Source organism: Tamandua tetradactyla, chromosome 7 (genome assembly GCF_023851605.1).
Source record: "Tamandua tetradactyla isolate mTamTet1 chromosome 7, mTamTet1.pri, whole genome shotgun sequence".
Classification (NCBI taxonomy): domain Eukaryota; kingdom Metazoa; phylum Chordata; class Mammalia; order Pilosa; family Myrmecophagidae; genus Tamandua; species Tamandua tetradactyla.
This window is the reverse complement of record NC_135333.1, coordinates 124,308,461-124,334,547: the sequence shown is the minus strand read 5'-3', so window position 1 is coordinate 124,334,547 and position 26,087 is coordinate 124,308,461. Positions and strand designations below refer to the sequence as shown.

At 50.0% G+C, this 26,087-nt stretch overlaps 1 protein-coding gene across 1 annotated transcript in view; it reads right to left on the bottom strand.

Annotated features, from left to right (window-relative positions):
- LRP1 (LDL receptor related protein 1) overlaps window positions 1–15,847 on the bottom strand; it is an 81,213-nt gene extending 65,366 nt beyond the window's left edge. The window contains exons 1-4 of the mRNA XM_077111125.1: window positions 15,286–15,847; window positions 6,927–7,049; window positions 4,356–4,493; window positions 2,213–2,332 (exon numbers count right to left, since the gene is read on the bottom strand). Of these exons, the coding sequence (XP_076967240.1) occupies window positions 2,213–2,332; window positions 4,356–4,493; window positions 6,927–7,049; window positions 15,286–15,421 (517 nt within the window). The 5' untranslated portion in view covers window positions 15,422–15,847. The remainder of the gene's footprint in view (window positions 1–2,212; window positions 2,333–4,355; window positions 4,494–6,926; window positions 7,050–15,285) is intronic.
- Window positions 15,848–26,087: the final 10,240 nt, after the last annotated feature.

The following is a 26,087-nucleotide window of genomic DNA, read 5'->3' as shown; positions in this document are numbered from 1 at the left end:
AAGCTAGAAGAGAGGGGAAGAATTTCACGTCCAAGAGAATCTCAGTAAGATTAATGCTGATTTCTCATCAGAAACCAGGGAGGCAAGAAGGCAGTGCAATGACCTATTTAAAGTGCTGAAAGCAAAAATCTGCCAACCAAGAATTCTATATCTGGCAAAATCATCTTCGAAAAATGAGGGAAAGATTACGACATTCCCAAATAAAAGCTGAGGGAGTTCATCACCACTTGACCCGCACTACAAGAGATGCTAAAGAGAGTTCTGCACAGTGAAAGGAGAGGACAATAGACAATGCATTGAAGTCACATGAAGAAATAAAGATCTCCAGAAAGGGGAATGACCGGGGTAAATATAAATGCCAGCACAATTGTATTTTCAGTTTGTAACTCCACTTTTTACTTCCTACAGAATCTAAAAGGCAAATGTATAAAATGTAATGATGAATCAGTGGTTTGGGACTCATATGGATAAACACGTAATTAGCGACAAGAACCACATGAAGGTGGGGGACAGAGGAGTATAGGAACGCAGTCTGTGCATACTACCGAACATGAGATTGTTACAGATTGAGGATGTTACATTCAAGCTCCCTGGTAACTACAAAGAAAAGATCAGCAAATACACAAGCTCATAGAGACAGAAAATTATAGTACAGGTTGCCAATGGCAGGGTGGGTGGGGAGACAGAGAGTTAATGCATAATGGGTACAGGGTTTCTGTTTGGAGAGACGGGAAAGTTTTAGTAAGGGAAGGTGGTGAGGGTACTGCAATATTGTAAATGTGACTAATCTGACCAAAGGATCTGTTTGGGAGTGGCTGAATTAGGGAAGTTTATGTTCTATACATGTTCCCACAATTTAAAAAGGAAAAGAGCAACTAAAGAATTAATGACAATTAAAGGCAATGCATGATGCTGGACAAGGGAGGAAAGAAGGCTCATAGGGCATTACTAGAATATATGAAAAACAAAATAGAATACAGACTTAAGCTTTATAATTGCGTTAAAGTTCTTGAACTTGATAACTGCATGTAAGGTGGATACATAGGTGAATATCCTTGTTCTTGGGATATGTACAAGGCAGTATTAAAGGTGCAAAGAGCATGATGGATACAACCTAGATTCAGTGTTCAGAAAATGGACTGATAAATAAACACACAGATAGATGGGTAGATGATGGGCAGAGGGCTGGAATGATGTAGCAAATGTGGCAAAATATTAAAATTGGTGTATCTGGGTATTACGGGAAGGGGGTATGTTGGAGTGCTCTGTATGGGATCTGTATTATTTTTGTAACTATTCTGCAGGTTTGAAAGTATTTCAAAACAAATAAAAATTAAAAAAAAAAACCAGACCCTCAAACTTGCCCTCATGAAACTTATATTCTGATACTAAATGAAATATTTTTATTACAATAACAAATGAACCAAAAAGGTAAATTATAAATTAGAAGTGCAGTGCACGGAAAGTGACTGGCATCATAGGAAAAAAGTAAGCAGAAGAAAGAGACAGAGCATGCAGGTGGTGGGGGTAGGATGGCCTGACTAGGTAGCATTTGCGCAAGGACCAGAGTGAGGCAAATTTAAAACAGAAAAGTTTGCATTGCTTGCAACAGAGAACAATTGGGAACATCTTACTCATCCAAAGGGGGATGACTAAGTAAACTGTGGCAATTGTCACACGTCACAGCAGTTTTTAAAAGAATGAGGTAGATCTCTACATAGTAAGATAGAAAGATCTCTAGAGCACACTGATGAGTGAAAAAAAACACTGAAAAAAGCTATGTAGAATATGATACCATTTGTATAAAAAAAGAGCACACACATGTTAACAAAGATTTCCCACGACTACATGTATACCAACGCATAAAATAGGCCTAGAAACAGAGAAAGCAAACCATTAGCAGAGTTCACCTCTGGAGAGATGGGAAAGGGACAAGAATTGAAGAGGATTTGTCAAAGAGGATCTTGATTTTAACTATAATGTTTTAATTTTTTATGACAAGAAAATTCACATCTGACCTTTAGTTTTAAGATGAATTTTTAAAAATGTAGTGGAAGCCCGTGCTGAGGGTTCAGAGGCACTCCCATCCCCATCTCTTGCACCCCACTGCCATCTCTTACGCCCCCACCCCATCTCACCCCCGGCCCTGCCCACCCAACCCCACACACACCCGCACACACCTGCGCGCGCGCACACACACGCACTGGCATACCTTTGCAGCTCTTGCCATCGGCCTGCAGCTGAAAGCTGTGGTTGCAGTAGCAGGTGGGCCCGCTGAGGGAGGGGACACAGTGGTGCTGGCAGCCCAGCCGAGAGCAGTTGCCTCGGAGCTCTGTGTGGGGGTGGGGACACACTCAGGCTTCCAGACCTGGCAGCCACACCCAGCCCGCTCTCTTCCCCTGGCTCCCATCAACCCCTTAGAAACCACTTCCAAGGGCTGCAAAATTAGAGCCGGGAGAGGGACTGGGAAGTGAGGAAACTGAGGCTGAAGGTGGGTATAAGACAGGCCCAAGGTCACAAAGCCAATTACGGTGGAGCTGGGCTGCGTGAGAACCCACATTTGCCCGCTCCAGGCACTCTGCACTCCCTCCGTCCCCACGGGGAGGGGTTCTAGCCAAGAGGGAGGTGAGTCAGGGCGTCTTATCCAGAAGGTACAGCACGGCGGCTGCAGGATTCCAGCCCTGTTTGGAAGGGCCCCCCCCCGCCCCCCGCAGAGCCCCAGGGCCCTCAGGGAGAGGCCCAGGTGGAGGATGGGAGGAGGAGGAACGGAACCATTTCCCTCGGGATCCTTCTCTAATCTTTCTCCTGCCACTGACCCACTTCCACAAGGGAGACAGAAGGGAATGAGCAGGAGGGGGGAAGAGGTAGGAGAACAGCTGCCCCCCCCAGACCAGCGACCCAATTAATAGCCCTTGCGTGGGGCCAGGCGGCCTGGCCACAAAGACCCCTTTGTCCAGTTGCCTCACGCCCCCGCTCCCACCCTCCCCACCTAGGAGAGAGAGTTGCCCAAGATGCTAAGACGTTTGGAGGCACTAAGCCTGCCAGGAGGCGTGGGGATGGGGGGCCTGGCCCCAGTTATTCTTTCTGCTCCCCACCTCTCTCCAAGAGCCCAAATGTGCTGTCTGTCCAGCCTTCTTCCACAAAGGGAGGGGGTATGTTTATTTTGGAAAACCTAGAAAACAGTTTCTCCTCTGGATTTGGGGATGGGGATGGGTGGGTAAGGAGGCCCAGATCTGTAACATCAGAGGAGGAAGGACAAGCCTTAAGTTTTTGAGCTTCTTTGTTATTTTTGAGGCCGAAAAGGTATTCAAAAGGAAACTAATTTTAACAATTGCCATCCAACAGGATGGGATTGCGTGGTAATTGAAGTCTGCCCCTGGGCTGACACTCCGCCTCCCATCTCAAGAGCCTCAGACCAGAGGGAAAGGACAGATCTTCCACAAACTTCCTTGCTCCACACCCCCTGTCCTGAGCGAACAGGATCCAGATGTGTCTCCTGCCACAGGCAGATGTTTTCTGACATGCGCGCGGGGGCAAGACGCCACCCCCACAGCTGGGGAAGACTGCCCCACCCCCAGGGGCTTGCCCAGGGCCTCACGAAGGGGCCCTCCTGCCCCAGTCAGCAGCCACTGCTCCATCCGCTGCCACGTGGCCGGAGGCTCGGCCACCCGCCCATGGGGGACTGCCCCCTAATTGCCCCCAATTGCTCAGGTGACCTGAGCTGCAGATGGGAAGGAAGTCTGACAACATCCTAGGGACCCCTCCTCGGCCTGGCTGACCTTTCTAAGTTTTCCGAGGCATCAGAAAGCACAGCCAGAATCCCAGATTGTCAGAGACAGAGGGACCAAAGCAGCTTGTAGAGTGCCTAGAGATCTGCAGTTTTGGGGGCATGTCTCAGGGGGCACACTCCAGACCCCCAACCCCAGCTTCAATCCCAGGAGCTCTGCTCTCCTCTCAAGTAAAATAACCACTGGAAGAAAGGACCCTGCTATTAAAAAAAAATGTCTGAAAACTAACGGCGTTTAAAGCTCTCCATTTTACATATGCAAAATGTAGAGAGGGTAGTGACTTGTCCAGGCAGACATAGCATTTAGGGGAGTGTCCAGACTGGGGCCTGTGGGAGGTCCACGGGGCTACTCCACCAAACTCCAAGCCCAAGGAGTCCACCGATTTTGGCTGCTGTTGGTAGCAAATCCATGCAGGGAGCAAGACAAGGCCTCATCCCAAGCGAAGGTGAAAGGCTAATCCTCGGATGTGAGGCCTCCACACCCAACGGGTGTCTGGCTGAGAACTCTCTACAGCCACCCCATTGGTGAGGACGGGCTGGGACAGGGGATTGTGGGGTGAGCCCTTACCTCGGCAGTGGGGGCCCTCATCCGAGCCATCCATGCAGTCGTGGACCCCATTGCAGAGGCGGGACATGGGGATGCACAGCTCAGTGCCCAGGCAATTGTACTCGTTGGGCTGACATCGCTGGATCTTGCTCTGTGGACCTGGGGGCAGATGGAAGGGACATCGTGAGCCCACTGGCTATTAGTGGCCATCTGGCTAGCTGCCTGCTTAGCTGGGGGTGGGGGACTGAGGCTGGGGTTTTAGACACAGGTATTTTTCAGATCTCATGAGGCCTCAGAGGCTGGTTAGACCCTTCTACCCAGAGCTCTTCTCAATCACTCCCACTGAGGAACACACATCTGGGAGTGGCAAGGTGGAGGGGGGGCCCTAGGCCTTCAACAAAGAGTTGCTACCCCAAATGCCTCATGCCCAGGGCCCCAATGCCTCAGCATTCTATGCTCAAGAGACAGGTTGAAGTCCAAGGTGAAAGTTTTGAGCCAAGAGAAGCAGATAAGCTCAAATGATGAAAAACAACTCCTTCCCATATCTCCCTGGGTCCTAGGGCCTGGGGCTGAGAGCTGGGCCCTGTCTGCCTGAACTGTGCTTTCTGCTATGTAGCCACCAGCCACATGGGACTATTGAGCACTCGAAACGTGGCTGGTTCAAAGTGTAAGTACAGAATACACACCAGGATTTGAAGAGTTAGGACAATATAAGAATGCAAAAGATCTCAGTCATCATGTTTGTATGGATGATATACCAAAATGGTAATATTTTGGATACAGTGGGTGGGTTAAATAAAATTTATTATTAAAATTAATTTCACCTATTTCCTTTTACCTTTTTAAAATGTGACTGCTAGAAGAAATGTTAAGTTACCTATGTGGTGGCATTTTATTTCAATTGGGCAGCACTCTTCTAGACCTCCAACCCCAAAGGTGTTGGCCTGATGGAAAGATGTGGGAAACGTCAAATTGTGGTAAACCGATGGGGTCTGCGGTACTTCGTCTGTTGCCCAGGAGGGTGGGCTCAGGATGGGGTGGGGCAGGGTAGATTCCACGGGGGAATCCCAAGGAAGCCATGTGGGCCAGGGTGTTCGCTGAGCCTGTAAGTTGGGAGGCAGGCTGGCAGTTCCCGAGCCCGGACAGGACAAGTGAACGAGAAAGGGCGTGTACGAGAGAGGGTGTGTGCACAAGGACATCTCTAGGTGTGCCCAGGCGGGAGTCCCACGCCCCAGCGGGGGATGTGGGGGGTGCGCGTAAACCATGCCCAGTACAGGCGCTCGTTTCTAAGTGTGCAGGTGCTCTGGGGGTCAGTGTGCAAGTCTCCTTGGGGGAGTGAGCCGCGCTTGCGTGTGTTTCTAAGGCCACGTGTGTGGCTGCGGTATCTGGGTCGCCATCGAGAGCGCTGCCTCTGTGGGGTCTGAGGATGCATCTGTGCCTGTGTCAGCATTTGTGTGTGTGGACGTGGGAGTGTCAGCGGCTGGGTGGGCCTGAGAGTGGGTGTGATGGGTCCAGGAGTGTGTGTGTGTAATGGGAACAGTGTGGGCATGTGTGTAAAGTGGGGTGTGCATCAAGCTAAAGGAAGAATGGACAAAAAGAGCCAGGTGCAGCCCCTGGCGCCCAAGCATCAGAATCAGAAAAGTAGGGGATGGAGGTGGCGTCAGACGAGAAGGGAGTCCAGACTGATTCACACTCACAGAACATCCCCGGCCCCCACCCGTCCAGGGCAGACTGTGGGGGTGGGAAAGGGAGAGAACTGGTGGCTCCCTTTCCAGCCCTAAAATTACCCTTAGTAATTATGGGTGGGGGTATGAGGAGAGGGCAAGGGGTGTGCAAAGCAGGATGAAGCCCCAGGAGGGAGAACAGAGGCACACCTAGGAATGGAGGGTGCCTGGACCCTGGCCAGATTAGCCAAGCCCAGGAGAGGCTGAAAGACGGAGGCCGAGACCCCAGGACTCTGTCAGCTGCCCAGGACTCTGGGGTCCCGCCAGCAAGTCCTCCACCCCCCACTGGCAGGGTAAACTGGGTGGGGACCTTTCTCCCAGTTTAAACAGCTGCCTCTGATTACGCCACTTACTGGGGGGTAGGGGAAGGCGGGGTTGGCGGGAAACTGTGAGCACAGGGGTGGAGCTTCTGGTACAGAGGCTGAGCAAGAACCTGTGGCCTTTGGCCCGGGAGCCTGAGGACGGGAACTGGACCTGGCAAAACCTGGGACACTCATAAACAGTCAGGGAGGCTCAGATGTGGGAGGAAGAGATCTGGAAAGGAAGGGAGACTGGGCCATCTCCTTCCAGTAAAGATGTCAGCCCAGAGGCTAGCGTCTCAGGCGGGCTTGGGAAGGCGGTGGCCAAGGGACAAACCTGACAGGCTGTCTCTGAGCACTCCAGGCCCCATGCGGGTAATTTGAAGAGGGAGAGAGAGAGAGAGAGAGAGAGGACAGTTTCAATCTCGTCAGGGACAAACACAATTGCAGAGCAAGGTCCACACCATGCTAGAAACCAGCCGACCCTGTTCCAAACATGTGCCCAAGGCCAAAGGAAAAGGGATAAATCAGGGATTGGGAAGGGGGTGGGTTCTAGGAAAGGTCCTTACAAATCTCGGGGGCCTCGTCCGATCCGTCCGGGCAGTCCCTTTCGCCATCACACCGCCAGCCCTTCGATATGCAGGTGATCTGGTCTCTGCAGGCAAACTGCTTGGGGCTGCAAGTCTTGGGGGCTGGAGCACAGAAAGAAAAGGAGGTGTAAAATGAAGGGTAGAGGTCAACTCCAGGACTCCAAAGCTCCCCAGGGCTCCCCCTCCATCCCCAATGTCAGTCTCAATCTGGTCCAGATTCTGGGACAATCTATGTGACCCGGGGTGGGGTGGGGTGGGGTGGGGGTGCCTACAACACTGGTGGGGGGGGAAAGGCTCCAGGGAACACATTTTACTGGCCCCCACCCCCACCCCAGGCTGCCTGTCCAGTGTGCCTTTCTTTCAGCCTCAAGTCAGAGCCCTGGCTGTTCTCCGTCGCTCTGACCAGACATACAGCAATGGGGACACATTTAGGCTTTTGATACGTTCTCTTCTTATCTCCCCCACCCCACCCCCACCCTCCCAGCAGACGCCCAGAGCAGGTCTTCTCTATCCTATCTGAGACATTCCTGCTCCCTTGAACCCATCATTCTGCACATCTCCACCTCCAAATCACCAGGCCCCCAGCAGGAACTGTGTATGCGTGCGTGCGTGTGTGTGTGTGTGTGTGTGTGTGAGAGAGAGAGAGAGAGAAAGAGAGAGAGAGAGAGAGAGAGAGAGGGAGCGCCACAGTAGAGGCACAGGAGGGCAAAGCTGGGGCAGGACAGCAGGGCAGAGGGGACAGCAGTCTCCCTTGCTGGTTAGACCCGAGTTAGGACTTTCAGTAAATGTCCTTATAGGTAAAAGGCACCTAAAAGAGTGCTTAGGATGAGAGAGCTGGAGAGGAGCAGAGACAGGGGCAGAACTGGGATGGCCTCTAAGAGCTGGTTTCCAGGACGTCTCCTGCCCCTCCCCTCCCCTCCATCGCCTGTTCCTCCTTCCCCTGCTTTTGACCCACTCTCTTACTCCATTCTCTAAGGAAAAACTAAGAACAGCAACAGCTGACTTTTACTGTGGGCTTAGTATGTGCCAGGCACTGTGGTAAATTAGTTCTTTCCATGTATTATCTTATTTAATCCTCTCCACAAAATGACAAAGGAAGTACTACTAACCCCACCATCTCACAGACTAGGAAACTGAGCTGCAGAGAGGGTGGGTGAGTTGCCTGGCAAGTGATGGAACGGAGACTCAAGTCCAGTTCAGAGCTTCAAGCTCTGCACCGACCAGTGCAGCATCCCTTCACCAGCCTCGCCATTCCCACAGAGAGATCCGGGAACTGTCCCTCCTGCCTGGAAAGAGGTGCCCCTTCCACCTGCACCCGCACCCAGCGCCGGGGTCCCAGCGTCCCAGCCCCTCATGGCCTTTTCCTCGGCCTGGGTCAATTTCATTTCCGTTCAGCTGGCATGCACTGAAGGCCAGCTCTGTGCAGACACTGCACGAGGCATTGGGGGTGTCAAAGCGGAGTGAGACTCCCCTCTGCCTCTCAGGGGCTCCCAGTCCCCTGGGAAGACAGCTCTGCACTAACCCGAATGCAAGACAGAGGTGTAAATAAAGCCTAGGAGCTCTGAGCAGGGAGGGTTAGGGTCTGGCAGATGCCTGCCCCCCCCACCCTAATCCACATCTCTAGCAGAGTGGGTGGCACTCAGGCCCCTGGCCAAGATGAGAGCCGAGTTCAGGAAACACATCAAGGATGGCCCCGCCAGGCCCCCCCACCCAGAGTCTCCATCTCCTACACCCCCCCACCCCCACCGCGAGCCGGGAATAAAGGCCCCTTGAGGAGGTGGATAATGCTGAGTTCATTGCCCCACTGGGCCAGCTGTGAGGTCTTCCCGGGAAACACAGTCTGCCAGCCTAGTTAGCATGCCGGAGAACCGTCCTCTTCCCCTGGCCAGCCGAAGCCGGCTGGGCGGCTGGGGGGGCTGGAACGGACTCGGAGGCAGATGGGATGTTTGGAGCCCAGAAACGGACCCCTACGCCACCCTAAGCTTCACCGCATTTCTTCAGTCCTCCACGGGATGCCTGTCCCGGGGTCAGGTTCTGCAGACAGGGTCTGAGGTCACTGGTTGGTCACTCGGACCTCCCCTCCACTCCACGTCCCAGCCTTGGTCCCCCCACCCCCGCTCTGGCCCTCACTTAGTCTCCTGACTGTCCCCCACCCCCATTTTTGGCCTGAACTCGACAGAGGAAACAGCAGCTGGCAAACTCCGAAAGCTGGAATGAGAGAGATTCACAAACCAGATGTGCTCTCTCTCTCTCTCTCTCTCTCTCTCTCTCTTTCTCTCTCTCTCTCTCTCTGACGGAGGGGAGTGGGGAGCGAAAGGAAGAGGACGGCTCAGGGCCCCTGGCCCAACAGCAGCATCAACTCGGGCCCAGGGGTGGGGTGAGGGCACATCTCCCAAGGGCCAGGGCAGCACAAGCACCCAAGGATGGAGGAGAGATAGGCAAAAGGACTTCCTTCCTCCCTAACAGGAGAAAGCCCCGGGAATCTTAAGTTAGGAGGCTGAGGCCTGTCTTTGATTTCCTTCACGGGGAGAGGGGAGGAACAAAACAAATACCTTACTTTGGGGCAGTCTACACAGCCAAGGGAAGCCTGGCTCTGGGCTGGGAGGGAGCTGTGCTGGGGGTGGGGACCCGGGAGCTGCTGGGGGTCAGCAGCCAACACCCCAGCCTTCCGCCGAGCCCTCTGCAGTTGAGCCCAGCACCCGGAAAAGCCACCTTTGTGGCCTGCAGTTTAGACGAGGCAACAACCCTGCCCGAAAGAAAGTGGGCAGCAGCTAGTGGCCAAACCCGCCCCCAGCACTGGGGCTTCCCAAAGATATTTAGATCCTCTCCACCCCGTGATGTGGGCACCATGGTGATTCCCATTTCACAGATGAGGAGACTGAGGGGCCAGGGGATTAGTAAGCGCACTCATCCGCCATGGCGAAGGGGTCAGATTTAGAAGGCAACGGTAGGGAGAAGGTTTTGGCTCTCTTGTCACTGGGGATGCAGAGAGGGACCTTGGAGGTGGTAGTGGTCTAGTGCTGTGCGTGGAGGAGACCCAGGGGACAAGCATGGGTCTTGGACGAGGAGGGACGAGAGGAGGGAGAGGAAGGAGGAGAGGAGAAAGGAGGAGAGCGAGCGAGGCTGAGGCAGAACACAGGACACAGGGCCGTCTGTTCTCAGCTTTGCCTGGAGATGAGTGTGACCGCCATGCTAACTCTGGTCAACACCCCTGCCCGCCCCCACCCCCCGCCCAGACCCAGGCGCCCAGCCCAGCCATGGCCCCCAGGGCCACCACAAGCTGGAGCCAGGAGAGGAGGTGTAGGGTTGGGTGTGCATCCAGACACAACACGGACCCCACTGCCTCACTGGGACCTTGGCTCCCACCCTCTGTCCTGTTTTGGGACCTTGGGGAGTAGGGAAGGGGGGCTGGCAAGTGCCTGGTCAGAGAAGAGAGGGCCACAGAAAGCACAGACCCCTCAAGGAGTCTTCTCCAGAGGAGATGGGCCCATCATTCCCCAAGCCTGTGGGAGCAGTGAGGAGGAGGAAGAGAGGTGAAGGCTCAGATGGTCCTTCCCAAGGGACAAGGACAAGGAGACAGGGAAAGCATGCAGGAGACCCTCGAGACCCTTTCCAAGAGCAGACAGGGAAGAGGGAGAAACTGTGTGTGTGTGTGTGTGTGTGTGTGTGTGTGTGTGTGTGTGTGGGCGCGCGTGCGCGTGCACGGGGTGGGGGAGGTTGTTGAAGGGGGATCATGAGATATATCTGAGGGGACAGAGGAGCCAGGGGGTCGCTGGGGGGGGTGGGGGTGGGGGACAGAGCCTGCCAGAACCTGAACTTATAAACACATGGGGGTGGGGCGGCGAAGGCCTTGCAGACCCAAACCTAGGGCTTTTCACTTCATTTTATGTATTTTGGGTGTTACCCCTTGGCTCCTTCCTGCAGCTCAGTGAGGCTCAGACACATTTTTGTCATTCCTGAGTCTGGGCCTCTGCTTTGTGGCCTGGACAGAAGGACAGACAGGGTGGCTTGAACCGCAGGGAGGGGAGAAGGGTCTCCCCCTTCATCCTGAGTCAATATTGACTCAGCAGGACATTAGCCTGGACCGTGACTTCTCCACCATCTTTTCCTTTCCCCACAAATAAAATCCAGACCCTTCAAATGCCTCCAGAGGTCACCATATCTCTCGCCAGGCTTTATTAGCCGCCTTCCCCACCCCCCCGCCCCCCACCTCCCACACACAGGGCCTATGCTTACTAGAAGTAAAAGCTCTAAGTTCCTGACTCATTCTCCCCATCTTTCTCCTGTTCTCAGGCTCCGGCGCATGAGGAAGTTCCTACAGAAGTCTAACCTCCTTCCTTCCTTCTGAGACACCTCCCTCTTTCCTCTTACTCAGCCCACAAAGGAGATCAAGTTCCCTTCTTCCAGAAACATTCTCTCCGAAATCCATTCCCAAAAATTAGTGGAGGGGAAAAGAGAGAGAGGAACTTGGAGGAAAGTGGAGGGGGAGCTTTCACCACTGAACCAGACCTTCTTGGGTCTGGCCAGGGAGGGAAAGAACAACTCCAAAATGATGATGGGAGCTGGGGAGCATGTGGGAAGGCCCAGGAGACACTCCTGCTCCCAGGTAGTTCTCAGGGTACCAAGAGGCCCGATGGAAGTGAATGGCAACAGGCAGAGACATATAAGACAAGTGACAGAGACCAAGAGACAGGACAGAGAATACCATGGAGGATGGGCAATAAGAGAGTTGAGCCGAGAGGAGAAGAAACAGAGGGGTTCTGCGTGGCCAAGGCAGCTCAAACCAACGACAGACAGAGGCAAAAAAAGGCAGGAAGGATCTTAGCCCAGAGGCTGCCAAGACAATGACACAGTTGCCCTGGGATGAACCCAGAGAATGACAACCTCCCTGAAGCTCCGAGTAGGGTGGAAGGCAGCATACACCCTGGGCTGGGGACATAATGCCCCTGCCGTAGCTGCATCTGACCCAAGGGAGACCCAGAATGGGGACCACTGCCTCCCATGGAGTCAGGAGGAAGGGGGAGACGAAGACTGGAGCTCCTCTAGCAGGGAAGCTAGGGCCCGGGGAGACCCTCACCTTCCCTGGGGGAGCAAGAGGGACAACAGCTTCCCCTCCTACTCCTCTCCCCAATGCCCCCTCACTTCCCAAGTCTTTCCCAGGGTGGTTTTACATGGGAGCCTGGGGCCACTGCTCCGGAAGCACTCCAGAGCCAACTGCTTCCTTCTCCAAACAATGCAGGATCCTGCTAACCCGGGTGAAATCTGGGACAGAACACAAAGTGGGCTCTGTGTGTGTGAGTGTGTAGGGAGACTGGGTTCCCCAAAGGCTCACACCCGGCACCCAGAGTGCCAAGGCAAGGACCTTCGTGCATCCCACTCAACTGCACCCAGATTTCCCAAGAACAGAGAGCCCCCAAACCAAAGCTAGAGGAGAGTTAGATGGAATAAGGAAGGACTTCCCAAAGGGAAGGAAAGGGGGATTTAGGCAGGATTTGGCTCTAGCCAAGGCTCTGGCTGACATCTTTGGGCGATACAGTAATGGGAGAGTTTTCGAGGGCAAAAATAAGGAGAAAATGGAAGGAGAGGGAAGGTGAGCAGGATTGGAAAAAAAGGTAGTTATGTGATATAGCCCCAACATCAAAGTATTCTTCCAACCCCAAAATGAACGTTCTACATAAACCCCTCTTTGAAAAGTGAGGGTCAGGGGGGACGATCTAGGATTTAGGTCTGACCCGAAGAGAAAGGGTTTGCAACCTTCTAAGGAATCGAAGGGTAACACCCCAACCTCATAACTCACTTCAACGGTCCACCTTGCCTGCTAACTGGTAATACCCCGACGGGTTCAGAGATGGGTGGAGAGGAGTAGGAAGAGAGGAAAGATGTCAGCATTTCCCCGCAACCCACGTCTGCCTGGGGCTGTCCTTCCCATTACACAGCGTTCCCTGATTTCAACCAGACCCTCGAAAACCCCTCTTCCCATTCGCCATCCCATCTGGCTCTCCATCCTCCCCAGCAGCACCAGCACTGAGTACTAGTGGGAACTAACACGACTCCCCAGAGAGGACTGTAGGGTGGATTTAGGCACAGAGGAGAGGGGGAGGCCCCTGTGCAGGGAAAGCAGCAGGGCCTGTGAGAGCAGGAGGAAGGGAGGTTAGGACCAAGCCAGGGGGCGTCCTTCTCTGGAAGCAAAGGAGAAAGCTCAGGGTGTGCACCTGAAGCATGAGGGTGGGGTAAGGATGAGAGGACCCTTTGGTTGCCCCAGGATAAAGACAGATGGTGGCACAGTTCTGGGCAGTCACCGGTCCACTCCCCAGCCCTGTCCATGGGGTGGACCTCATCGCACCAGTCCCATTCCCAGGATGAGAGTCACGGTGTGCTTTGGGGGAGGGGTCCTCTTTCTAGGACTTTGGGAAGAGGTGTGAGCTGGGGCTGCAGCAGGGGATTTTAAGGAAGGATAGGGAGATAGTTAAGGAAAACTTATCCCATCTTCCTCCTTCTTGAAGGAGGAGCCAGCTTGAGGTGGTGATTACAGCCCTTTAGAACTCTGGGAGTGAAGCTACCTGGAGCCCATTCCTGGTCAGGCTGGGGGCCTTTTCTGCTTTCCACAGAGACCCCTTGCTTTTGCCTAACTCTGTCCACCCTCTTTCATGGGGTTCCTGATGGGTCTTTCTCTTTCTCTTTCCATACTAAAAAATATATATATATATATATATTTTTTCCCTATCCATTCCCAGAACTGCAGCACTAAAATCTCTCTGCCTCAGTTTCCCCTCCCAACCTACAGAGCTGAGAAACAGAGGCAAGAACTTGCATGACTGAGGGAGTCATGGGCAAAGGCTGGCTGTGAAGGCTGGTCTAGAGGATATTCAGGGCAGAGTGCCTTTCTTTCTCTTGGACTGATAATTGAGGGAGTGGGAGGGGGTGCAAAGAAACAGAGCCCTGGATGGGATAACTGAGGGCCACTACACATATCCTCAGTATTCTGGGCATCGTTGCTTCCTGACCCCATAAACCCCTCCCCCAAGTGAAGCAAGCTCCAGGGAGGGCAGGAGAGGGAGAGATAATCTGGTTTCAGGGAAAAACTTTCCCAATCACAACCTGGCAAAATTCAGAAGATGGAGGAGGAGGGGGAGGTAAGGGAAAGGAGGACAATTGCTTGTTGCATGATGGTATCCGGCCCAGTCCCCGGGCCCAAACCCATAACCCCAGCACAAATCTTGGGCAAGACTTGAACAAGTGAGTCACAAGTAAAAGGGAAAAAAAAACAGCTGACAGAAAAAGGCCAGAGGGTGCATCCCGTTTCCCCAAAGGGACACTGTTCGTTCTAGCAGAAACCTAACTCTGCAGTATACAAAGTATGTATATATCTGGTTGAGGTAAGGTGGGATAAATAAACACATTTACCAAAGGATCAGGGAATTGGGGTATGGGGGTATGGCTATAAACCTAACCCACCCTCCAACTCTCCTTCTAGACCCAACTGTGATCAAGCCAGAAGCCAGGGAGAAAGCAGTCCCCCCACCCCCACTCCAGCATTCCAGGCCATTCTTCAGTACCCTTCCCCAATGATGACATATGACGTTTTTTCATCTCAAACCTCCCAGGAATTAAGAAGGAAAATTCAAAGTCACAAAGCATCCCCTGCACCCCTTTAGCCCCCCAGTACAGCTCTTCCCAGGCTACTGACAGAAGTCCTGAGGCCAGGAAGTGCCGACTCCAGAACGCAGGCAGGCGCCCTGCTGGATCCTGGATCCAGGCCTCCAGGCCTGGGCTCCCGGGCCCAGATTCCACACCCAAGCAGGGGGCCTTCCCCATGGCCCTCCCTCTCCCCACCCACAGCCTTCTTGGGCCTGCCTGCCCTCCGCCCAGCAGGGCATCCCTGGCCCTGCTACCCTCTTCAGCTTCAGAGGCCAAGGCAGAACCCCACCCCCCCCACCCCCGCCCCCTTTTGCAGCCGCACATTGCAAACCAAGATTCCTTCACAATTCAGATTGGGGAGGGGGATGCAGGATGAAGGGGAGGCAGAGGCCCTCCCGGACAGAGATAGGAATAGAAGGCCTTTGGATCTCAGGATCAGAAAGGGGGAGCCCTCATCTCCCTACCCAGGCCTCTGGTCTTTGTCTGGGCTGGGGGGTCCCTGAAGCATCATTTGCCCAGGCCCCCATCCCCCCAAATCATACCCCCATCCCCGCCCCCAGTGGGGCCGCTGCTGTGTCAGCTGGACTGGGATAACAAAAGACACCCCCTCCCACGTCTCTGTTCCCCGGCTCTACGCAGGAGTGGGGGCTGGGGAGGGGGTGTCCCCGGGGGTCCAAGGGGGCCGCGGAATCTCACTCACCGTCGATAGCCGCCGCGACCAGAGCTGAGAGCAGGGGCAGCAGCAGCAGCAACGCCGGGGTCAGCATGATGTGGGCTGATGCAAGCAGCAGCTCCCTCCCCCCGGGTCCTGCTACTTCTTGTCTTCGCCCCCCCATTTGGGGGGATCCCCCCTTTTCCTCCTTCCCCTCTTCTTCTCCGCTATTCTGATCCTTTCCTTTGGCAAAGCGCACCAGGGGTGTAGGTGAAGAGGCAGAGTTGGGAGTCCCTTGCGGAGGGCCTGCTGACGGGGGTGCGCCCTCTGCCCCCAAATCCAAACCCCTCACCCCCTGCTGTTCTCCTCGCTCTTCTCTCCCCCTCCCGGGGCGAAGCTCACAGCCCCATCTCGGAGCCGCCTCCGGCTGCAAAAATGCACAATTGGGAGGAGGCGGGGAGGGGGGAAGGTAGGGGGCGTGGACCGGGTGGGGGAGCCCTTGAAAGGGGCCTGATGGAGCTCTGGGGGCTCCCCTCGTTTCCGCCTCCTCAGTGCACGGGCCCGGAGCTCACACCGCTGTTCCTTGGACTGAGATGCTGCGGGGGGGCCGAGGGGGGAGAGGGAGGGGACCGGGAGAGGAGCGAAGGAGGGAGGGAAGGGGCGGGGAAAGAAAAAGTGTAGGGGGGGGGGTTGTAGAAAGAGCTACGCGGCAGTCCTGGCAGTGCGCATGCGCCGGTTTGGCGCGCTGCCCTGGGGAGGGGGAGTCGGAGGAGCACCGAGACTTGAGCTCTGAAGCGGTCGGAGTGTGGGGGTCCCGGGCATCCGCCAGTCCATTTGGGACCCGCAGCGCCCTCTCCCCTGAGTGGCCCCTTGCTCTGCGCTCCAGAGAGCTGAACGGGCGAAGTGGGGAGATGGGCAGTGGGCGAGGAGAGCCGCTCCTCTTAGAAACTCAGAGTCGTACCCTAGGATTTCATTCCCCCCCCCAACTTCCCAGGGCTGGGGGTGTCCAAGACTCCGAGGTCTGCTGACGAGGCCTCCCCCGCCTAGGGTGGGGGCGGGGCCGCCAGTCCGCCGGGAAGGTGTGGGGAGAGGCCGGGCTTTGATTTGGAGACTTTGTAATACCGGGACCGGGATTGGGGCCTGCGGCGGAGGGGGGCGGGTGGAGGAGGGGCCGCGAGGGCCCGCCCCCTGGTCGCTCCGGGGTTCGGAGTAAACAGGGACACCCGCGGGGACACGCCAGAGCTTGTCCGCCTGCCGAGGGCTCGGGGATGGAGCCCACCTTAGCACCCGCCCCGCCCTGCTCGCCTGGCACCGGGCGCGGGAGGGGCAGGCTCTGGTTTGGAGGGAGGTGAGTCACTAGCGGGTGGCGTTGAGGAAGGGCCACCCCCCTTCGCCCCCAAGAGGTTGAGGCTCATTTTGTTTTGTTTTTTTGGTTTTGTTTTGTTTTGTTCTAATCTTCTGGCTGGCTTCCCACCAAGTCAGGGTTTTAGATTCCTGAGCACCAGGGATTTGGAGTCAGAGGAGAGACTCTGCACCTCTCTGCTTCCAGCGTGGGGTTCTAAGGGGGTGTCTGCTGAGAGACCTTTGTCCCCAGCCCGGAGCCTGTACGGGAATGCTACTTTGAGTCCTGAAGGCGCTGGGGGTTCCCCGAGTCCGAGAAGGTGCTTCTGGCTACTGCCCCCTTCTGGGTGGTGTCTTCAGGCAGTATCCTTGGTATCTGACTTTCTGGATGTGTGGAAGTCAAGAGTTCAGAGACCTGGGGCTGGAGACACTGGCAGCAGGAAATCAACCTTAGAGATGAGTAACAGTTGCTGCACCCTTCTCCCTTCCTAAAAATCTAGTCAAAAAAGGTCCCAAGTCCTCACTCCAGTCTTTCCCTTACAGGGACAGCATGAAAAAATTGTTAGTGGCAGTGGGAGCACGAGAGGACTCCAGAAAGAACTTGACCTTTACCAAAACCAGGGATTCTTTCGAGCCCTCTTTGCTGCTTTGCAAGCCTGTGTTCAAGGCTTGTCATTTTTTCCTTGGAAATATATCTCAGATTTCCTCCATTTCCACTGCATGAGAAAGTTTCTCCAGAGGGGCTGGGGTCTTATTCATCCTTGTATGCGGACCTCATGGCCTAACTCCTGGCAGGGACTCACTAAATGCTTTTTAATGAACGCTACTAGATTCCTCCCTCTCCCAGGGCCCCCTCGGAACATTCCAATCCAAGTGAAATCAGGTGGAATCGGACTTCTTGCAGCTTTGAAAGGAAAAAGGTATCTGAGTGACTGTGTGGCCCGAGGGGGCAGCCTCATTCCTTTCCCTTCCATCTGTCTTATACCTGTGAATCGTCTTAAAACTCGGCCTTCTCCCTGTCTCTCCCTTGCTGGTGACCCTCTCCTGGGTATTTATAGGCAACTGAGTCAAGTGTGAAAGCTTCTCCCAGACAGTCACGGCCTTTCAAAATCTGGCCTCAGCCAGCATATCAACACTGACCTCTGGCTACCTCCTCGCTCCTGCTGTTTCCTAAATGTGAATGTGTATTTATTTTTTAAGAACTTTATATTGTAAAAAAAAAAGAAGTGCATGCCTAGTGGTTTTAAAAACTCAAAGAGGATAGAAAGGTACAGGTGAAAAGCAAACTTGCCACTCTTCCACACTCCCATTCCTCAGCCACGTCCCCAGAGTAACCGCTGCTAATAGTTTCTTTGGTCTTCTTTTTTTTTAACGTTAGACAAATATTAATGAATATCTTTAAATAACACAAATGAGCTCCTACAATATTATACTGTCCTATACCTTGCTTTGTTCAATGAACTCATCTTGATTCCTTTCTGTATTATACTTACATGTCAAGCTCATTCTTTATATTGGCCACTTGGGATCTCCTTGCTTGGACACTCCATAATCTGTTGGGATGGTTGGGCACCTGGGTAGTTTCCCGTATGTGGACTGCTGAGGGTGTCTCTAGGAGAAGAAAATGCTCTTTCTACCTGAGCCTTTGTTAAACTGTTCCCCAGCTTCTTTCTGCCCTCTTCAGAAAAACTTTCCTATTACTCTATCTCTGCCTATCTATCTGTTCTAAACTTGCACTCATGGTAACCTCCGGCCCCAGAGTTTAGCGCTCGATCATATGGGTCCAGGGTCCACCACCAGACTATAAACTCCTTGAGGGCAGGGACCATGTCTTTTACTTCTTTGTATCTACCTGGGCTTAGCAGTTCTTGATTAGTTTGTAGGGAGGCTGGCAGGAATGTTAGGACTAGGGGTACCTGACCTGGAGGAAGAGACAGTCATAAATAATTGATGTCAGATGGGATATGACTGTGAGCAATCTCACTTCCCTATCTTTTCTCTTATAGTATTCATCATTCAGTCCCTCTCTGCCTCAGTTTCTCCTCTTTCTTCCCACTGCTGTTCTTAGGAAGGTTTTTCTGTCCTGAAATTTGGGAGATGGAATTTGGTGAAAGTCATGGGAAATCAAGGAGGAATTCTCTACAATCCATTACTGGGAGACCTAGAAAGCTGAGAGTGGGCAAAAAAGTTTGGACCACTCTCCCCCCAATCCCCCCCCCCATCAGCAAATTGTTAAAAACCCTCCCTCCCCCTCCCTTTTCTGCCTGGGTACAACAGGGTCTGGGATAGGGCAATAATGGGGCAGCTCTGGGACTGAATTTCAGACCACAAACTGATACCACCTAGTGGTCAGTACTAGAAGTGTGCACAGGAAGGGGTATCTTTGAAGGGTCTGGTGGAAACTGGAAAGAGGGAAGAGCGCCAACAATTATTGAGTACTTTACAAGTGCCAGGCACATGCAGTGAATTTTATATGGATTCACTTCCTTAAGCCTTTTAACCACCTTGTGACGTAGGGGTTATTTCCAGTTGGTAGATAAGGAAATAGACCCTCAGAGAGATGAAAGAATCGGCCCCCAATCATAGTGCAGATTTGTGCCCATGTTTCACTCATTTAATAAACATTCATTGGGTATGTCACCTGCCAGGCACATTACAAGGCACTAGGGACAAGAGATTGAAACACACCCTCTCAGGCTTCAAGAAGCTCACAGATGAGTGGGGTTGCTCAACAGGTAATTGACAGTCACAGCACAGGACCTGAAACCTATGATAAAGACATGCACAGAGGGCCCTGAGAACCCCGAAGGGACACTTATTATAGATGAAGGGATCAGGCCAGAGCAGGACATGTGAAGACAGGATAAATGTTGAAAGAGACGAAGGAGATGACAAGTGAGGAAAGTAGGAAAGGGTATTTTAGGTAGGAAGGAGGAGAGGCTAAAGGAGTAAGTTTAAAACATTTGGGAAACTGAAAAATGTGGTATGGATGAAGTTTGAGGTACTTTTTGGGAGGGTACTGGGTATGTCACAAAGGCTTTTGTGTGTCACACTAAAGACTTAGCATTTTTTTCTTTCTTAGAAGGGATAGGGAGCCAGGTGAGAAATGATGTTTTTAACTAATGCACTAGTGATAGAATTGGAGAGGAAGAAAAGAATTCTAGAGGCATTAAGGAGGTAGGATCAAGTATAATAATTGGTTTTTCATGTAGGTCTAAAGGATGGTGACAGAGAGAGCTGGGCCTTTGAGAACACATTAGAATGTTCTCAAAGCTCTCAAATTTTAGCTGCACATTAGTATCACCTGGGGAGCTTTTAAAACTCCCAATACTGAAGGATTTATACCACTTTACTTCAAGACTTGTTAGCTACAGTAATCAAAAGAGTGTGGTAAGAGCTTAAGAATTGACAAACAGATGGAACAGACTAGAGAACCAGAAATAGACTTGCACTTAAAGGTCATTTGATTTTGACAAAGGCGTCAAAGTAATCCAGTGGAGAAAGGGATGTCTTTCAACAAACGATGTTGAAAAAACTGAAAATCTCTATGGGAAAATAAATGACTCTTGATCCCTACCTTATACCATACACAGAAGTTCATTCAAGATGGATCATAGACCTAAATCATAAAAGTGAAAATCTTAAGGCTTTTAGATTAAAATTCAGAAGAACATCTTCAAGACTTGGAGGTAGGCAGAAGTTTAAGTCATAGAAAATAAAAAACCTTGAAAGAAAAAAAAGATAAACATGAAAATTGAAAACTTTTGCTCATCAAAAGACACCACTAACAAAATGGAAAAGTAAGCCAAATAGATAAGTAAACCATTGATCTGACAAATTACCAATTTCTAAAAAAAATGGAGAAAAGATTTGAACACATACATTACAAAAGAACATATACGAATGGTGAATAAGCACAAGAAAAGTATTCAACATCTTTAGTCATCAAGAAAATGCAAATTACAATCTAAAAAACAGAGAGAGACCAATGAGACATTGACAATTAAATGCAATACATGGTCCTGAATTGGATCTTATAACGGAGGAGAAAATCCCCAAAAGGACATTATTTGGTACAATTGAAAAAATTGGAATATAGACTGTGTGTTTTATATCAATGTTAAATTTCTTAAACTTGATAATTGTATTTAATGTGGTTACATAAGTGAATATGCTAGTTGCACCAATTTGAAAGTATTATATACCCCAGAAAAGCTATGTTTCAATCCTGATTCAATCTTTTGGGGGCAGCCATTTCTTTTAATCCTGGTTCAATATTGTAGGGTGGAAACTTTTGATTAGATAAAGATGTGACTAGACCTATTCCAGGTGGGTCTTGATTAGTTTACCGGAATCCTTTAAAAGAGGAAAAAATTTGGAGCGCGCTCAAAGCAGAGCAGAAGTGGATGTTTGGAGGGCAGTCACTTGAGAGGTGACAGAGCTGACACGAGACCTGGACGTTTGGAGATGCAGGGCCCAGTGATGTTGCTGTGTATCTTCCCATGAGATGCTGAGCAGGCCAGAACCTAGAGTTTGTTTCCCAGAGGAGCCAAGTGAAGGCCCACGGACGCCAAATGAGGAACCCCCACAGGAAACAGAGGTTGAAAGCCACAGAGCCCAGGAGCAAGGGACCAACAGATGCTAGCCACATGCCTCCCCAGCTGACAGAGGTGTTCCAGACCCATTGGCCATTTTTGAATTAAGGTATCTTTTCCTGGATGCCTTAGTTTGGATATTTTCATAGGCTTAGAACTGTAAACTTGTAGCTTGATAAATTCCCTTTATAAAAGCCATTCCATTTCAGCTTAACAATGAATACAGATTTGGGTACTAGAGAAGTGTGGTGCTGCAGTTTGCAAATACCAAACATGTTGAAACAGCTTTTAAAAAGGATAAGGGAGTGTGCACGGGTAGTTCAGGGGTTAGAATGCCCACCTTCCATTCGGGAGACTCGGGTTTGATTCCCTGACCATGCACCCACCCCAAAAAATGGATAAAGGGAAGATTCCAGAAGAGTTGTGAGGGTCTTGATAGAGAAGGCCTAGAAGGCTTTGAGGAAACTATTGGTAGAAATGTAGACTCTAAGGATACTTCTGATAAGGCTTTAGACAGAAATGATGAACGTGTTGTTGCTAACTGGAAGGCATTCTTTGTGGATGGAAGACAGAATTTGAGAGTGATGAACTTAGATATTTAGCAGGAGAAATTTCTAAACTAAGTGTGGAAAATGCAGTCTGGCTGTTCCTTGTAGCTTATAGTAAAATGTGACAGGAAAGAAATAAGTTGAGAACTGAACTTTTGGGTACAAAGAAAAGAGAAATTGATGGTCTGGAAAATTCCAGGCTTCCAGAAAGTGAGACCCCAGTGAATAGGATCCGTATTAGCTAGGGTTCTCTATAGAAACAGAATCCACAGGAAATATCCATAGATATAAAATTTATAAAAGTGTCTCATGTAACTGTGGGAGCATAAAATCCAAGGTCTGTGGAACAGGCCATAAGCTGGTAACTATAATGAAGGTTGCAACAAACTCCACAGGAGAGGCTCACTGGCTGAAGCAGGAAGAGAACCTGTCTCTTCTGAATCCTTCTTAAAAACCTTCCAGTGGGCCAAGATGGCGGCTTAGCAATGTGCGCGTTTTAGTTCGTCCTCCAGAACAACCACTAAATAACCAGAAACAGTACAGAACAGCTCCTGGGGCCACGTCAGTGACAGGACAGACAGCGTACCCCAGTCGGGACCAGCTGAACCGGCTGCAAGCCCCCCCAAAACCGTGAGATCCCCAAGCCACAGCAGCTGGCGCCCGGCGCCCCTCCCCCACAGGCAACTTCCCAGAGGGAAAGGAAAGAGACTCTAAACCTGGTCAAGGCAGAGGTTGCTCATTGGGCTCACGGAAAAAGAGGAAAGGGGAGGAAATGGAGGCTTTAGTGGCTGTGTCTCTACGGAGACTTGGCAGCCTCTGGATTCAGCAGTGGGACTTCTCAGGCTGCAACTGCCCCAGGTATAGGCAGAAATGGGTTGCTTTCAGTGCTGTTTTCCACCTGTGCCTTCCCCAGGAGAGAGGTGAAGCCCAACTCAGGTGGAATCCCTCCCTCAAGGAATTCAGACCTCAGGGCTTGGCAATTTGAAGCCATTAAAACCAGCCTACAACCTCTCCTCCGTCTCCACCACGCCCCCAGCAGGGAGAGTCTTACAAAGTCAAAAGTGCTGCAACATCGTTTGCTGGTGTGACCCGCAGGCAGACGCGCCACATACTGGGCAGGATAAGAAAAACAGAGCCCAGAGACTTCACAGGAAAGTCTTTTAACCTGCTGGGTCTCACCCTCAGGGAAAACTGAAGCAGGTGACTCCTTGCCCCTGATAGGAGGCCAGTTTAGTCCGGGAAAACCTGGCTGGAGTCTATAATACCTACGTAGATCCTACTAAGGATGGGGAGGGAAAAGGCGCCATACAAGCAGGGCAAGAAACAAGAAAACAAGAACTGAAAAATTATCCCCTGTTAAACAAAACCTAAGCTAGAGGTCCAGAAAAAGCTGAACTGAAGGTCAAAGAACAGATAGACAACAAATTCATCTAGCAAGAAAACCCTAGATGAGAAGTGAAAGCAATCACCAGAATAAACCAATTAAGGTAATTAAATGTCTAGATGCCAGCAAAAAATAACAAATCACACCAGAAAAATTGAAGATATGGCCTAGTCAAAGGAACAAACCAATAGTTCAAATGAGATAGAAGAGCTGAAACAATGAATTCAGAATATACGAACAGACATGGAAAACCTCATCAAAAACCAAATCAATGAATTGAGGGAGGATACAAAGAAGGCAAAGAATGAACAAAAAGAAGAAATGGAAAGTCTGAAAAAACAAATCACAGAATTTATGGGGATGAAAGGTACAGTAGAAGAGATGAAAAAAACAATAGAAACTTACAATGGTAGATTTCAGAAGACAGAGGTTAGGATTAGTGAACTGGAGGACGGGACATCTGAAATCCGATAAGATACAGAAACTATAAGGAAAAAATGGGAAAATATGAGCAGGGACTCAGGGAATTGAATGATAATATGAAGCGCACAAATATACGTGTTGTGGGGGTCCTGAAGGAGAAGAGAAGGGAAAAAGAGGAGAAAAACTAGTGGAAGATATTATCACTGAAAATTTCCCAACTCTTATGAAAGACCTAAAATTACAGATCCAAGAAGTGCAGCTATCCCAAGGAGAATAGATCCAAATAGACATTCTCCAAGACACTTACTAGTCAGAATATCAGAGGTCAAAGAGAAATAGAGGATCTTAAAAGCAGCAAGAGAAAAGCAATTCATCACATACAAGGGAAACCCAATAAGACTATGTGTAGATTTCTCAGCAGAAACCATGGAGGTGAGAAGACAGTGGGATGATATATTTAAATTACTAAAAGAGAAAAACTGCCAACCAAGAATTCTATACCCAGCAAAATTGTCCTTCAAAAATGAGGGAGAAATTAAAACATTTTCAGACAAAAAGTCACTGAGAGAATTTGTGACCAAGAGACCAGCTCTGCAAGAAATACTAAAGGAAGCACTAGAGACAGATACGAAAAGACAGAAGAGAGAGGTGTGGAGAAGAGCGTAGAAAGAAGGAAAATTAGACATGACATACAAAATGCAAAAGGCAAAATGGTAGAGGAAAGTACTACCCAAACAGTAATAACACTAAATGTTAATGGATTGAACTCCCCAATCAAAAGACATAGACTGGCAGAATAGATTAAAAAACAGGATCCTTCTATATGCTGTCTACAGGAAACACATCTTAGACCCAAAGATAAATATAGGTTGAAAGTGAAAGGTTGGGAAAAGATATTTCATGCAAATAACAACCAGAAAAGAGCAGGAGTGGCTATACTAATATCCAACAAATTAGACTTCAAATGTAAAACAGTTAAAAGAGACAAAGAAGGATACTATGTACTAATAAAAGGAACAATTAAACAAGAAGACATAACAATCATAAATATTTATGCATTGAACCAGAATGCCCCAAAATACATGAGGCAAACACTGCAAACACTGAAAAGGGAAATAGACACATCCACCATAATAGTTGGAGACTTCAATTCCCCACTCTTATCAATGGACAGAACATCTAGAAAGAGGATCAATAAAGAAACAGAGAATTTGAATATTACAATAAATGAGCTAGACTTAACAGACATTTATAGGACATCACACCCCACAACAGCAGGATACACCTTTTTCTCAAGTGCTCATGGATCATTCTCAAAGATAGACCGTATGCTGGGTCACAAAGCAAGTCTCAACAAATTTAAAAAGACTGAAATCATACAAAACACTTTCTCAGATCATAAGGGAATGAAGTTGGAAATCAATAATAGGCAAAGTGCCAGAAAATTCACAAATATATGGAGGCTCAACAACACGCTCTTAAACAACCAGTGGGTCAAGGAAGAAATTACAAGATAAATCAGTAAATATCTCGAGGCAAATGAAAACGAAAACACAACATATCAAAACTTATGGGACGCAGCAAAGGCAGTGCTAAGAGGGAAATTTGTTGCCCTAAATGCCTATATCAGAAAAGAAGAAAGGGCAAAAATACAGGAATTAACTGTCCACTTGGAAGAACTGGAGAAAGAACAGCAAACTAATCGCAAAGCAAGCAAAAGTAAAGAAATAACAAAGATTAGAGCAGAAATAAATGAAATTGAGAACATGAAAACAATTGAGAAAATCAATAAAACCCAAAGCTGGTTCTATGAGAAAATCAATAAGATTGATGGGCCCTTAGCAAGATTGACAAAAGGAAGAAGAGAGAGGATGCAAATAAATAAGATCAGAAATGGAAGAGGACCATAACCACTGACCCTACAGAAATAAAGGAGTTAATAACAGGATACTATGAACAACTTTATGCAAATAAATACAACAATGTAGATGTAATGGACAACTTCCTAGAAAGGCATGAACAACCAACTTTGACTCAAGAAGAAATAGATGACCTCAACAAACCAATCACAAGTAGAGAAATTGAATCAGTCATTCAAAAGCTTCCCAAAAAGAAAAGTCCAGCACCAGACGGCTTCACATGTGAATTCTATCAAACATTCCAGAAAGAATTAGTACCAACCCTGCTCAAACTCTTCAAAAAAACTGAAGTGGAGGGAAAGCTACCTAATTCATTTTATGAAGCCAATATCACCCTCATACCAAAACCAGGCAAAGATATTACTAAAAAAGAAAACTACAGACCAATCTCTCTAATGAATATAGATGCAAAAATCCTCACTAAAATTCTAGCAAATCGAATCCAGCAACACATTAAAAGAATTATACATCATGACCAAGTAGGATTCATCCCAGGTATGCAAGGATGGTTCAACATAAGAAAATTAATTAATGTAAAACACCATATCAACAAATCAAAGCAGAAAAATCACATGATCATCTCAATTGATGCAGAGAAGGCATTTGACAAAATTCAACATCCTTTCCTGTTGAAAACACT